This window comes from Thamnophis sirtalis, unplaced genomic scaffold (assembly GCF_051295495.1).
Source record: "Thamnophis sirtalis isolate CommonGarterSnake01/CBP01778 unplaced genomic scaffold, rThaSir2_p1.2 scaffold_10, whole genome shotgun sequence".
Lineage (NCBI taxonomy): Eukaryota > Metazoa > Chordata > Lepidosauria > Squamata > Natricidae > Thamnophis > Thamnophis sirtalis.
In genome coordinates this window covers 6,890,430-6,906,475 of record NW_028261390.1, presented here as the reverse complement: position 1 = coordinate 6,906,475, position 16,046 = coordinate 6,890,430, and the positions used below count along the sequence as shown (strand labels likewise).

Sequence of the window (16,046 nt, the reverse complement as noted above, 5' to 3'; positions counted from 1 at the left end):
TCGGTAGACCTTCCCTCCCCATATTTGGTATTCCAAATAACATCTTAAATGGTGATATTCCCACTTCTTTCCTCTGGGTACAATATGTTCCAACAAAATTCTAACAGTAGTTTTTGCATCTGCATTTCCCCCCATCGAGTCAAATGATCCACAATAACCAACAAACGGTTCATCCTTCCCATCCTATTCTTCATCCTCATCCATCAGTCAATATACTTGCTGTTCCCTCTCTCTTTCTATTTCCTTTTGTGGACAAAAGGAAATAGAAAAATGTGAAAAATGTCCTTTTCACATCTAAAACACTGAGTCCTTCCACTTTGTCCTGCCCACATTCCTCTTCCCCTGCCTTGCCACCTTCCTTTCCATTATCCTCAATTTCCAAAGTCCCTTCTCTTTCTTTTCCGGTCTCCTAACCTCTTATCCATCATTATTCCTACATCTGACAACAACACTTTCTTATCCTTTCTTCCATCTTCCAAACCGGTGTTAGCAGCTGCTTCAGTTCATCAGCCCCTTATCTCCACCTCATCACCTGCTTCCATTTCTGGTTCGCTTATCCTACCCTCTATTCATTCTTTTGTGTCATGTGATGCTCTTTCCTCCTCCCTAATTCAGCTATTTAAAGGACAACGGGAACTTCGCTTAAGTCACAGAGCTAAGATTGGAGTTAAGTACTGTACCAACTCAGGACTGGACGAGGCGGCACCACCATGAGCAAATGTGTAAGTTTGGGGGGTCTTTGTTTTTCGAATCAAAATTCCCAGCAAAGGCTTACAAGACGTAGAATCAGTCTCTTGGAGAGGAATTGGTGGGTTGTTGACTGACAGCCCCAACTGTGGCTTTTCCTCTTTCTGGATATCGTTTGAGGGACAGCCGCGTTAATCTTCGGCAGCAAAAAAAATTACAAAGACTCTTGTTCCATTTTAAAAATTGTTTATTTTGCCATTGGGTTTGAAGATCAGAGTCCACTCCCTTAAATATGTTTGTTTGCTTCTCTTAATTGTTTCTGCTGTGTTGTTGTTGTTATTTTGGTATAAAACCCCCATACTTTGTGCTTATTGCCTTCTTTTATTAATATTGAGTTTTATCAGCAAGAAACATCTTGAGCACACTGCACAGCTTATGCACACGCGATTAAATGGATGCTTGATATGTGCATATTTATTTTTGTGCATCCGCGCTCAAACTGAAGATGGAAGTTAAAATTATTTTAAATTATTGTTGGAGAAACTTTTTCTTTCCTTGCCAATTTTTTTTTTTTAGTAAACTTTGGCTTGGAAAGAGGACATCCTAAATTCACCCTTTAATCTGGATTATATAGATGTCCTTTTTAATTTTAATATTCACAGCATGAATCAGCCGTTCTGCCACCAAGTCCTAAATTTTTCCACCATGTAGGTATTAGATCATCTTGATTCTGTTTGATGAAAGACAAGATGTTTTAAAAATTTATTTTAAAGAAGAGAATTCCAGAGAAATTGCCCTGCATGGAGTGAAGCATTGGCTTTTCTTTCGTTATGCAGAGATCAAGGGAGTGTGTGTGTGTGTATGAATATGTACATTAGGGGTGGGTTTCAACCAGTTCGTGGCGATCCCTGCGAACTGGTTGGTTGGCGAACCTGGAAGTAAGTAACTTCCGGGAACGGCGAAGGGCGCGCCCGCCCGCCCGCGGTCCTTACCCGGTTTTGATGAGTTCTGCGCTTCCACGCATGCGCAGGACGCATACAGCGCCTGCGTGATCCTCCAGGAGCAGCTGGAGCGTCGCGCAGATGCTAGTACACATGCGTGCACCGCACACGTGCACGAGGACGCCGCCGGCCCCGTTCCAACCGAACTGGTTGGAACGGGGCGAGAAACCCACCCCTGATGTACATGAATGCCATATTATAGCAATAGCAATAGCAATAGCAGTAGACTTATATACCGCTTCATAGGGCTTTCAGCCCTCTCTAAGCGGTTTACAGAGAGTCAGCATATTGCCCCCAACAATCTGGGTCCTCATTTTACCCACCTCGGAAGGATGGAAGGCTGAGTCAACCCTGAGCCGGTGAGATTTGAACCGCTGAACTGCTGATCTAGCAGTAGCCTGCAGTGCTGCATTTAACCACTGCGCCACCTTGGCTCTTATTTCTTCATTATAAAGCACTCTTTTTTTTCTGAATCTATATTCCATTTAGTTATCTCTTCCAGCCAATTATATAATTTCTCCCAATATTTTCTTCCTTTGCTGCACCTCCAGCACATGTGGTAATATGTGCCTGGGGACTGATTACATTTCCAGCATTTTGTAGACAGGTTGGTAAACATTTTTGGCCAGCCTTTGCTGGGTGTAAGTGCCACCTGTAGAACATTTTTTATAGATTCTCTTTATACGCCGAGGCCATAGTCAAATTTATAATTCCCATCCCATAATTTTTGCCATTTCTCCAATTCAATGTTATGACCAAAAATGTCTTCCCCATGCGAGCATTGGTTCTTTAACCTGTTCCTCTTCCATTTTAAACGCCAGCAAGTAATTATACATTTTATCAATGTTTCATCCTTCCCTATCAGAATCTTGTCGAGCGCTATTGATTCCTTGTCTGCCTCCCGTGTTTTAACGTCTTTCTCATATCTTGATTCTGCTGCTCTATATTTGGGGAAAAAGTAAAACACATCACCACATGAAAATTACCAGTCTGGCTTTTCACAATGGGAGCATCAATACACCCAAACCTCATTCGTTTTGGGGGAAAAAAAAGTATTCTACAAAGATATTTTGAACGAAAATGGCGAATTGAAAACTAGGCAACAATCACAGCATCAAAGGGTGAAGTTACTGTATTTTTCGGAGTATAAGACGCATCTTTCCCTCCCCTAAAAGAGGGTGAAAATTTAGGTGCGTCTTATACACTGAATGTAGCCCCACCCACCCAACGGCCCCCAACCCTTTGGCCTCTGCCTCCCAGTAAAAGAGAATTTGACAACTGGACAGATTCTTTGGGTATTAAAAGTTTCTTTACCATGTGGAATGGGAAAAGGGAATGATTACCCTTAAGATTAGTTGTTCTGTTTGCTTCCCCTAACTAAAACAAATGAAACAGGATATTGAGAGACCGCCTGCTGCCAATTACCTCCACTAGACCGATTAGATCCCACAGATTAGGCCTCCTCCGAATTCCATCCGCCGGCCAGTGCCGACTGGCGACTACCCGGAGGAGAGCCTTCTCTGTGGCTGCTCCGGCCCTCTGGAACGAGCTCCCCGTGGAGATTCGAACCCTCACCACCCTCCAGGCCTTCCGCAAAGCCCTTAAAACCTGGCTGTTCCGACAGGCCTGGGGCTAAAGAGCTGTTGCCCCTGTCTCGAATGGTATGACTGTTGTGAGTTTTTACATTATATATTGTTATGTTTGTTTTTAAATTTTTGTCTGTATCCCCCTTCCCCGGTTCGAGTTGTGAGCCGCCCTGAGTCCCCCTTCGGGGGGAAAAGGGCAGCATACAAATACAATAAACTGAACTGAACTGAACTGATTTGTACCAATATGGAGGTAAATAAGTAATGAATGTCATGTCTCTGTTTTGGGAGATTGTGTAGAGGTCTACATGACACAGGAAAGGGGTCTACGTGACACAGGGAGGCCAGGTATTTGGGGATGATCGATAAGTTGTCAAAGAGTATAAAAGACTGTACACAACTGCCATTCGGGGTTCAGGTTTTGCTCCTGAACCTTTGCGCAAATAAACCTTTCCCTTTGACAAAGAGCTGGTCTTGTCTCATGTTCTGCAACACCAGCAATTTACCTCCTTGCAGCACAAGGAGCTTGGGGAGGATTCAATAAGCTATCGCAATCCCTGCAGCCTGGGAGAAATCGAAAGTGAAACTTGCTGTTTGCTCCAGGTGGCAAATTGCGGGGAAGCAGATATATTTTTTCTTGTGCTAATCAGGCTGTTTGCTGCAAGGAGGCAAGTCAACAACTATAAATGCCTGTAGAACGTTTCAAATGATTAGACTTATTTTTTTAAAGACTGCTTTATTATTATTCTAGACAACTTAACAAAATGAAGAAGCTTTTTTAAAAAATAAACGCTTGATCTGAAGAGGCCCAGTGCTATTGTTTTAAAAAGTGCTATTCTTTCAAATAGCAGAGAATAACCTTAATTCCAGAAAGCCACATCAGTTTTAACAGCATCTGCACAAATATAGTCCGAAATATAACACTACAAACAGTGTACCGTATTTTCACGACCAAAAGCCGCACCGGATTATAAGCCGCAGTATCAATTAACGTTAATTTTTCAAACTTTTTCCACATATAAAGCGCACCGGGTTATAAGCCGCTCTTGCAGCACACCCCAATGCAAAAAACACTGAGATCGGTGAGTTTGGGGCTGCTACTGCGACATCCAGGGAGGAGAAACCAAACCGCGCGCCTCTCCCGCTTCCCGGAGCGCCAAGAACCTTCGCGCTCTTCTCCACACTCTCCTCGGCTCCTCACAACTGCAATAGACGTCCAGAAGCGGCAGGGGCTATCGAGCTGGAAATCCAATCCCCATTAGCCCCAAAAGCCGCTTCTGGACATCTATTGCAGTCGCGAGGAGCAAAGCAGCTGGGAGATCTTTTTCCACATATAAAGCGCACCGGGTTATAAGCCGCACTGCCGGTTTTGGATCAAATTTTAGGATTTTCAGTGCGGCTTATAGTCGTGAAAATACGGTATATTGTCTGCACTGTTTGTTGCAAGGAGGCAAATTGCTGAGAAGCAGAGGCAGATATTTTTCTCTTGTTTCCCTCCCCAGAATCTAGGCGCGTCTTATACTTCAAACCGTCTTACACGCTGAAAAATACGGTAGATTGATGGACATACCGTTGGATACAAGCACCCTTCTTTTTTTAATTTTATTTTTACCTTTGGCTTTACTTAGGAATTGTGACGTAAGCGGTATATAAGTGCGATTTGTTATTGCTAAAACCACAACATTTTCAGGATTCTGCCAACGTGTCATAGCAACTGGGCTCGTGTTTGGTTAGTTTAACCTCGATGTTACAACATGGTTATTTTTACTTGTGTTCCAAGCATATAGTTCCTCTTTTCTTGCAAGTCACAACCCCCTAGCTCACCATATCTTACAAGCTAAGCAACTGCTAGTATTAAAAGTGCAATTTCAACACACTTGAAGGTCACAATCTCAGCAGTCAGATTAATACTGATTTTATTTCAGGCCCTTCAGCTCTTAATTAACACGAAAGGGCAGGTAAATAGTCCTTTATTAAAGGACAGAGGTGTGCCTCTGTTTTTCTTCTCACATAATGAAACATGACGTAAGAACCAAGACAATTCCTGGTCAGGAAGAGCAAAAAGTCTGGATAAGGTATGTGGCAGTATATCTGGAGTCAACAGAAGAGAACTGGGGAAGATAATAAAATACCAAGGCCTGCCAATACAGCAGTCCTCAACTTACGATATCAATGGAGCTACATTTCTCATCATCATCAGCCCACTGTTAAGGTAGCTGGAGGATGGCTTAAGGGTTCTTGTGCAGAAATGGTGCTTTCCATATTAAGCCAGAATACCTGGTTCTGTTTATCTGTCTCTCCTAAAACAGACTGGGTGAAACTAGGCTTGATAGCAATAGCAGTACTAGTAGCAGTTAGACTTATTTACCGCTTCATAGGGCTTTCAGCCCTCTCTAAGCGGTTTACAGAGTCAGCATATTGCCCCCAACAACAATCCGGGTCCTCATTTTACCCACCTCGGAAGGATGGAAGGCTGAGTCAACCCTGAGCCGGTGAGATTTGAACAGCCGAACTGCAGAACTGCAGTCAGCTGAAGTAGCCTGCAGTGCTGCATTTAACCACTGCGCCACCTCGGCTCTTCGAGGTGCAAGAGGGATCTTGAAGTCTTAGTGGAAAATCAATTCAATAGGAGCCAGCAGTGTGCAGCAGCAGCCAAAAAAAGCAATCCTAAATTGCATTAAGAGAGGGATTCAATCAAGGGAGATACTAATACCACTTTATAAAGCCTTAGTAAGACCACACCTAAAGTACTGCATCCCGTTATGGTCACCACGCTATAAAAAAAGATGTTGAGACTCTAGAAAAAGTGCAGAGAAGAGCAACCAAGAGGATTAGAGGACTGGAGGCTAAAACATACAATGAACGGTTGCAGGAACTGGGCATGGCTGGTCTAGTGAAGAGAAGGGTTGAGTTGAGTTGAGTTTATTGGTCTTGTATGCTGCCCACTCCCGAAGGACTCCGGGCGGCTTACAATAAACAAGGGAAGGGGATAAATAAACAAAACAACACTTTAAAATACACAACACTCACAGTTTCCGTGGGGTTGGATATTTCGAAAGCCCCCCGGCCTGCTGGAGCAGCCAGGACTTAACGGCTTTGCGGAGGACCAGAGGAGACAGGATAGCAGTGTTCCAATATTTAAGGGGCTGTCATAGAGAGGAAGGGATGGTCAAGCTATTTTCCAAGACACCGGAAGGCCAGACAAGGAATCATGGATGGAAACTGACCAAGGAGAGATTCTACCTAGAAATAAGGAGGAACTTTCTGACAGGGAGAATAATCAACCAGTGGAACAGAAGTTTTTCTTCGGAAGTTATGGGAGCTTCATCACTTGAGACTTTCAAGAAGAGACTGGACTGCCATCTGTCAGAAAGGGTGTAGAATCTCCTGCTTGGGTGGCGGGTTGGACTAGATGACCTACAAGGTCCCTTCCAACTCTGTTAATCTATTAAACAAGACGACGGATCAACCTATAATTGTCTATCTCTTCTAAAGCAAATCTTTTAAAACAGACTGACGGATTAACCTAAAATTGGCTGTTGTCTCAAACGTGGAAATCCTGCAACCCCAAATTCTCTTCGAATGGTTTGATGAAGGAGCGAGCCCACATTCAAAACTCTTTATCAGCCCTACCATGCCGTTTAAAATGTCCATTTTCTTTCCCCCCTAGGGAGTAACCGCTACGCAGTTTAAGCTTTATCCTGGAGAATCGCTCGTCGTGAAAGGGAAAGTTTTACCAGACTGCAAAGAGTAAGAAGAGGAATTGGGACAAGGTTTCATGGAATGGGGAGGGAGGAAGGAGGAGGGAAGGGGAGGACAGGGGGGGGGAGGGAGGAGGAAAGGGCTTCCCTTCAAGTCCCAGAAGTAAAAAGGAGTCACGATGAACATTACAGTTAAATCCCCACAGCACTGTCAAACTGTTTAGTAAGGCTGTTACTATTCTTCTTCTCATCCTTCCTGTTAACGATTCTCCTTTTCTACTTATGATTCTAACTTTTGCTTGTATCTTTACAATGTATATGGTTTTATTTAATTTCTTAGCATGATTTATGTTGATTGCTCATTTAGTAACCTATGACTAGCGCTAAGTGTTGTATCTTATGATTTATGATGAATGTATTTTTATGATGACTATGCACCAAGGACAAATTCCTTGTGTGTCCAATCACTCTTGGTGAATGAAGAATTCTCTTCTTTCTCTTCCCTTCTCTATTCCTGCCCTGTCTTATTCTATTCTATTCTATTCTATTCCATTCCACTCCACTCCACTCCACTCTATTCTATATTTCATACTATTCTAATATTCTATTCTATTCTATTCTATTCTATTCTATACTTTATTCTATTCTAATATTGTAATATTCTATTCTATTATCTATAATCAATCTATCTATCGTCTGTCTGTCTGTCTGTCTATATCTATCTATCTATCTATCTATCTATCTATCTATCTATCTATCTATCTATCTATCTATCTATCTATCTATCATCTCTCTTTCTCCATCTCTCCATCCATCCTTCTATCTATCTATCTATCTATCTATCTATCTATCTATCTATCTATCTATCTAATCTATCTATCTATCTCTCTTTCTCCATCTCTCCATCCATCCTTCTATCTATCTATCTATCTATCTATCTATCTATCTAACTATCTATCTATCTATCTATCTATCTATCTAATCTATCTATCTATCTCTCTTTCTCCATCTCTCCATCCATCCTTCTATCTATCTATCTATCTATCTATCTATCTATCTATCTATCTATCTATCTATCTATCTATCTATCTATCTATCATCCATCATCCATCATCCATCATCCATCATCCATCATCCATCATCCATCATCCATCCATCCATCCATCCATCCATCCATCCATCCATCCATCCATCCATCCATCCATCCATCCATCCATCCATCCATCCATCCATCTATCTATCTATCTATCTATCTATCTATCTATCTATCTATCTATCATCCTCTATCTCTATATAATTTGCCGTTAAGTCTATCACAGTTTATACGATGTATCCGGGAACCCTTTTTCCAAATGACAATTTTTATTAAGAGGCATAAACTTTTGCGAGGTGCAGCTCAAAAATGTTTACGCCTGTTAATAAAATCTGGAGTTAGAGAAGGAGCTATCGGTCTCCTGGTTTTTTTTCCCAACGCTGTAGACCAGTGTTTTTCAACATCAGCAAGTTTAAGACAGGTGGAACTTCAAGTCCCAGAATTCTGGGAGGTGAAGTCCACGCCTCTTAAAGTTACCAAGGTTGAAAAGCACCGACATAGACTAACATAATTCAGGAGAGTTATGTGATGATGAGTTCTTATTTTTGTGAATTAAACATTATGGCTGCCTGTGAGTAAATTTTGGAGAAGCCGGTCCAGCTTTAAAGGGGGGAGTCAACAGCTTTAAGGCTGTACTCTATGGCCTGCCCTCATTTTGTTTAAAATTTCCTCAGCAAATGTCCTTGCTTCTCATCAGGGAGCCGCTATGCCCACCCACCCACCCACTCATCCGAAGAAGATTCCCAGATGCTCTCCAGGAAATGGTTTCTCTTATGGCCATCAATCTTCTTCATATCCTTTTTTTTTAAACTGGAGAAGATTAGGAGACAGGAAACCTTTACCAAAATAATTTTTCAGTGCCTGGAAGCAGGCTGTTCCTTCCTTTTGGTTTTCCGAAGAAGAGATATCCCTGCCCATTCGTGGTCTAATTTTAAATATATCCTTCCTTCCTTTCCCCCCTCCCTCCTTTCCCTGTATTCCTCTTCTTCCTCCCTCCCTCCATTCCCTGAATCCCCCCTCCTTCCTTCCTTGCTCCCTCGCTCCCTCCCTCTCCTGTATCCCTTCCTTCTTTCCTTCCTCCCTCCCTTATATTTTGTTCCTCCCTCCCCTGTATTCCCCTTTCTTCTTCCTTCCTTTCTCCCTTCCCTATATTCCTTCTGTCCTTCTTTGCATTTCCTCCCTCCCTCTCTCCTTCCCTTCCCTGTATTCCTTCCTCCCTTCTTTGTTTTTCCTCCCTCCTTCCCTCCCTCCCCTGTGTTCCTCTTCCTGCCTTCCTCCCTCCCTCCATTCATTCCTTATATTTTGTTTCTCCCTCCCTCCCTTCCCGGAATTCCCCTCCCTCCATCCCCTGTATTCCTCCCTTCCTTGTATTTCCTTCTTTCTTTTCTCCCTCCCTCCCCTGTATTCCCCTCCCTCCGTCCCTTGTATTTCATTCGTCCCTTGCCTGAATTCCCCTTCCTTCCTTCCTTCCTTCCTTCCTTCCTTCCTTCCTTCCTTCCTTCCTTCCCTCCTCCCTCCCTCCCTCCCTCCCTCCCTCCCTTCCACTCTTCTTCCCTCCCTCCCGTGTTCCTTCTTATCCTCTCCCCTCCCTCTAATACTCCCCATTGTGTCCTTGCTCCTCTCATGCTTGTCATTCCACCCTCAGATTTGAGATCAACCTGGGTAAAGACTGTGACAACCTGGTGCTCCATTACAATGCACGTTTTGACTGCAAGGGTGACGTGAACACCGTGGTGTGTAACTCCAGGCGAGACAGCACCTGGGAGGATGAGGAAAGACCACCCGACTTCCCTTTTCATCAGGACTCTGAGGTTGAGGTGAGGACGAATGGGCAGGACATGAGGCGCAAAGAAGGGGGCAGACGGCCACTAGAGCAGAAGTTGTATCATCGTGACGCTCTGGAGCCGCATATGGCTCTTTCCTCCCTCTGCTGCGGCTCCATCATCGGTCGGTGCCACAATTTTGAGAGGAGCTTCCGGTGGGGGGGGGGGGAGAGAAGCACAGTGCGCCAGGAGAAGACTCCATGACAAGGGGAGGGTTTTCCAGTTGCCTCCACAATTGATAGGGCTTTCGGTTATGACAGGTAGAGGAAAAAGTATGCCGCGCTAGGAGCAGACTCTATGGTGGGGGAACTGAACTTCCTGTCAGCTAGGAGGAAACTCTATGATGGGGGAACTGAACTTCCGGTCAGCCAGGAGGAAACTCTATGGTGGGGGAACTGAACTTCCTGTCAGCTAGGAGGAGACTCTATGGTAGGGGAGCTAAACTTCCGGTCAGCTCCAGAATTGAACAGGGGGCTTCCGGTTAGGACCTTTGTGGCTCCCGGTGTTTTCTATTCTGTGGGAAATGGGTCCAAATGGCTCTTTGAGTCTTTAAGTTTGCCGACCCCCTGCTCTGGAGGAACTGTATAAAGAAGCGTGTTACAGATAGAAGTTCCTCTTATACAGGTAGTCCTCGACTTAACAACTGTTCATTAGTCACCATTCAAAGTTACAACTGGACTGAAAAAAAGCGACTTATGACCGTTTTTCACACTTATGACCGTCGAAGCATCCCCATGTTCTCATGATCCAATTTGGATCCTTGGCAACTGGCTGATGTTTATGGTGGTTGCAGTCTCCCCGGGGTCATGTGCAGTGGTGGGATTCACATTTTTTTTACTACCGGTTCTGTAGTTTTGTGAGCGTGGCAGGGGAAGGATATTGCAAAATCTCCATTCCCTCCCAACTCCTGGAGGAAGGATATTGCAAAATCACCATTCCCTTCGCTACCGGTTTGCTAGAATCGGTCAGAACCGGCTGAATACTACCTCTGGTTGTGTTCTCCTTTTTGCAAGTTACAAGTTACAGGATCCTCCTATCTATTCATCATGTAGAGTACTAGCTAACTTAAAAAAAAATCAGTGTTTTAGTAAGGAAAGACAACGTGCTAAGCCATAAACCCTGGGGCTGGCTTGCAAAACACAGAAATCTGAAAGTGCATGAAATGTACATATGTGAGGATGACCCCACGTACGAATCAAACCAGGGAAAACTCAGACTTCCTAACTTCCGACAGAACCTAAGAACACCAAAGAGAGTTTGATTTCCGCCCTCCATCTTGGTTTTCCTTTGTCATGATGTCTTCCAGATCACCTTCAGTTTCGCGGAGAATGGCTTCCGAGTGAAAACGGAAGGGAGTGAAGAAATTGCCTTCCCCAACCGGCTGGGCCTTAATCTGATTGATTATCTTGCAGTGGATGGAGACTTCAGAATCAAATCGGTGACGTTTCCCTGAGGCGAGACTTTCTCCCTCGCGGGCTTGTTCCCCAAGTCGAAAAGAATTGGTTGTCTCAAACCATTTGGCATGATGTTCTGGAATTTGTCCATTCCTTTTACCTTCCTTCCTTCCTTCCTTCCTTCCTTCCTTCCTTCCTTCCTTCCTTCCTTCCTTCCTTCCTTCCTTCCTTCCTCCCTTCCCTTCCTTCCTTCCTTCCTTCTTTCTTTCTTTCATCTATCTATCTTTCTTTTTGTCAAAGCAGGCACTTAAGACTCCTCAAATTTTCACCATCTTTCTTGCCAATTTCGCCTCAAGCTCCAACTCTTAGCTGTGCTGTGCTATGAATGAGCGCATTTTCCAAGAAATAAAGTCCTATGAAAAACACACTTGTGGTTAATTTGGTGAAAATCAAGCTTTCCGCTTATATGTCGCCTGTCGCAGGTGGAATCTCGGTCTTCCAAAACTTTGAGAAAACTTTGGAGACCTTTGCTAAGCTTAAAATAAAAACCAAAACAACTACAACAGATCTCTTCCATGAGATCAATTGAACTGCTGAGATAGATCTATATACAGGCAGTCCTCTACTTACAACACTTCGCTTAGTGACCATTCGAAGTTACAACTGCAGTGAAAAAAGTGACTTATGACCGTTTTTCACACTTATGACCATTGTCGCATCCCCATGGTCATGTGATCAAAATTCAGGCGCTTGGCGACTGACTCATATTTATGACGATTCCAGGGGTCCCTGGGTCACGTGATCCTCTTTTGCGACCTTCTAAAAAGAAAAGTTGATGGGGAAGCCGGATTCACTTAACAACCGGGTTACTAAATTAAAAACTGCTTTTGTTGTTGCATTTGTCTGGAGTGTTGTTCACTTGGAATCCTAGTGGACAACCGTTTAAATAGGAGCCAGCCGTGTGCAGCAGCTGCCAAAAAAGCCAACACAGTTCTAGGCTGCATAAACAGAGGGAGAGAATCAAGATCACGTGAAGTGTTAATACCACTTTATAAGGCCTTGGTAAAGCCACACTTGGAATCCTGCATTCAGTTTTGGTCTCCACAATGTAGAAAAGTTGTGGAGACTCTGGAAAGAGTTCAGAGAAGAGCAACAAAGAGGATTAGGGGACTGGAGACTAAAACATATGAAGAATGGTTGTGGGAACTGAGTATGTCTAGTTTAATGAAAAGAAGGACTAGGGGGGACATAATAGCAGTGTTCCAATATCTCAGGGATTGCCTCAAAGAAGAGGAGATCAAGCTATTCTCCAAAGCACCTGAGGGCAGGACAAGAAGCAATGGGTGGAAACTAATCAAGGAGAGAAGCAACTTAGAACTGAGGAGAAATTTCCTGACGGAACAATTAATCAGTGGAACAACTTGCCTCCAGAAGTGTGAATGCCCCAACACTGGAAGTCTTTAAGAAGATGTTGGATAAACATTTGTCTGAAGTGATGTAGGTCTTCCTGCCTAGAAGGACTAGAAGACCTCCAAGGTCCCTTCCAAATCTGTTATTCTATTCTTAACAACTTTGGCAAGAAAGATCCTACAATGGGGCAAAATTTAAATGTCTCACTTAGCAACAAATTTTGGGCTCAACTGTGGTCGTAAGTTGAGGAGTTGCACCATGTATGGTATGAGAAAACAATGCCCTGTATTTCTAAAACAGGCTTATTATAAAATCTGCTACCATAGATTTATAAATTAGGGGAGACCTCATAATTGATGGCATTACTAATTGGTAGGCACTCAGGCAAACCAGCCATCAACAGGCACAGAGAGGTAAACCTGGGATCCACAACCACCAGGCTGCGGCATACTACCGGGCCGCGGCGTGTTTGGAACTGAGCATGTGCGCGTGCAACCAAAACTCCCCTCATGTGAGTGGCGGCTGCCACTCGCATGAGGGGCATGGTGTGAGCGGTGACCCTCTTGCGCTCCGGTGCAAAGCTTTCCTCGTGCAAGTGGTGGCAACTTATACTTCCGCTTGAAACTCCCTTTCTATGAGCAAATGGAGATGCGCACTCTTGCGCTTGCCTGCCTATTACTTGCAACGAACCACTGTGTTTCTCTGAAAATAAAAGAGAGTCTTATTTTCTTTTGATCCTTGAAATAAGCGCTTGGCCTTATTTTCGGGGAGGTCTTATTTTTGAGGGTGTAGGAGGCTGCGAGCGTGGTCACCTCATGGCTGCTGCTGTGTTGCAACATTTTCGGGGAGGGCTTATTTTAGCGCATGCCCTCAAAAAGCCCGATTGGGCTTATTATGCAGGGAGGTCTTATTTTCAGGGAGACAGGGAATCCCCACCCCCCCCCGGCTGGACCGTCAAGCCAGAATGGGTTAGGGCCTGCTGAGGCAGACAATAGCTATAACACCGCTCTGTAGTTAAAAGTCAACTACACAGTGGAATTGTGGAAGTGCAACAAGGCAGCCTAACAAATGCTCCTTTCATTCGCTCCGAGGCTGCCTTCTGGATCTGGTAGGCATGCCAAAGGCTCGGCTTGCGGAGAGGATGGGGTAGGTGGGTGAAACAGTGGGGAGGGGCTTGTCCGCAGCTGTCCCGGGCTCAAACAGGGAGCTGGCGTTAGACACAAAAGCCATTTTCTGCCTCTTGACTGAATCCACTCAATGGAAACAGCTGGCGGCTTCCTTCCCCGGCTCCAGTAATCCCAACATACTTTCAGGCTGAGAACAGGGACAAATCCGTTCTCCGGCATTTGCCTTCTGTGTCACCAATGGCTGTGCCCTGCCAATGCCAATGCCGACGTAATCTGGCTTTTCAGGATGAGAAGTGGGGTGTAAAGTCAGGTTGTGGAATGGCTGGGTACAGGAGTAAGCCTCCCTCTACCAACCACTCAGAGCTTATAACTTTCCAGAAGACACCGAATTTTAAACATTCCATAATGTTAGAACAGTCAGAGTTGGTGGGTAATATTACAAAATTCCAAGTTATTGCTTTGTCTCTTATGGCAATTCTCTAGAAGCATTGATTTAGAGATATAGGGGGCCAGTGGTAAGGCACCAGGCTAGAGAGTTGGGGACTGTGAGTTCTAGTCCTGCCTTAGGTATGAAAGACAGCTGGAAGGCTTTGGGCCAATCATCAGGGGATGGTGAATTCTAGTCCCACCTTAGGCATGAAAGACAGCTGGGTGACTTTGGGCCAATCACCAGGCAACGGAGAGTTCTAGTCCCGCCTCAGGCATGAAAGCCAGCTGGGTGCCTTTGGGCCAGTCAACGGGACTGTGAGTTCTAGTCCCGCCTTAGGCATGAAAGTCAGCTGGGTGCCTTTGGGCCAATCAACAGGGGACGGTGAGTTCTAGTCCCACCACAGGCATGAAAGCCAGCTGGGTGACTTTGGGCCAATCACCAGGAGATGGTGAATTCTAGTCCCGCCTTAGGCATGAAAGCCAGCTGGGTGACTTTGGGCCAATCACCAGGAGATGGTGAATTCTAGTCCCGCCTTAGGCATGAAAGCCAGCTGGGTGACTTTGGGCCAATCACCAGGGGACGGTGAGTTCTAATCCCGCCTTAGGCATGAAAGCCAGCTGGGTGACTTTGGGCCAATCACCAGGAGATGGTGAATTCTAGTCCCGCCTTAGGCATGAAAGTCAGCTGGGTGACTTTGGGCCAATCACCAGGAGATGGTGAATTCTAGTCCCGCCTTAGGCATGAAAGCCAGCTGGGTGACTTTGGGCCAATCACCAGGGGATGGTGAGTTCTAGTCCCACCTTAGGCATGAAAGTCAGCTGGGTGACTTTGGGCCAATCAACAGGAGACTGTGAATTCTAATCCCGCCTTAGGCATGAAAGCCAGCTGGGTGACTTTGGGCCAACCACCAGGAGATGGTGAATTCTAGTCCCGCCTTAGGCATGAAAGCCAGCTGGGTGACTTTGGGCCAATCACCAGGAGATGGTGAATTCTAGTCCCGCCTTAGGCATGAAAGCCAGCTGGGTGACTTTGGGCCAATCAACAGGGGACGGTGAGTTCTAGTCCCACCTTAGGCATGAAAGTCAGCTGGGTGACTTTGGGCCAATCAACAGGAGACTGTGAGTTCTAATCCCGCCTTAGGCATGAAAGCCAGCTGGGTGACTTTGGGCCAATCAACAGGGGACGGTGAGTTCTAGTCCCACCACAGGCATGAAAGACAGCTGGGAGACTTTGGGCCAATCAACAGGGGACGGTGAGTTCTAGTCCCGCCTTAGGCATGAAAGTCAGCTGGGTGACTTTGGGCCAATCAACAGGGGACGGTGAATTCTAGTCCCGCCTTAGGCATGAAAGCGTGACCTGGTGACTTTGGGCTAGTCAGTCTGTTTCGGCCATCCAACCATCCTGCTGACTCATAATTAAGTGATTGTCCGCTAGGACAATCCAAGATCTCTCTTGCAGCTACTACTGTATCTCTGCACCGTCCATCCCAGAAGTGAACTTTGCAGGAAACGAATGTCAATTTACACGTACACCACAAACAATGGGAGGAGAGAACGTTTAAATCTTTAATGGTTTCCAAGAAGACATCATCATCATCATCATCACTCCAGTTGCCAATGATCATTCTTAACATAATTCCGCCCACCCCCGATAATCATGCCCCCTGACGCAACGTAACCCTCGCAAACAATCACATTCTTCCTTTAGCCAGGCAAACAATCCATATACAAGACGAAAACGGTGTTTCACTCCCCCCCCCGCAACAACCCTCACCACCGCGTGTAGCACTCAACC

The 16,046-nt window shown here is 45.1% G+C and overlaps 1 protein-coding gene across 1 annotated transcript; it reads left to right on the top strand.

Moving 5' to 3' along the window:
- The first annotated feature begins 573 nt into the window (after positions 1–573).
- Positions 574–11,486, top strand: LOC148043761 (16 kDa beta-galactoside-binding lectin-like). The gene is made up of 4 exons (XM_087723988.1): positions 574–722; positions 6,945–7,024; positions 9,714–9,885; positions 11,198–11,486. The coding sequence occupies exons 1-4, from the start codon at positions 711–713 to the stop codon at positions 11,342–11,344; spliced, it is 411 nt and encodes a 136-aa protein (XP_087580114.1). The 5' UTR covers positions 574–710; the 3' UTR covers positions 11,345–11,486.
- Positions 11,487–16,046: the final 4,560 nt, after the last annotated feature.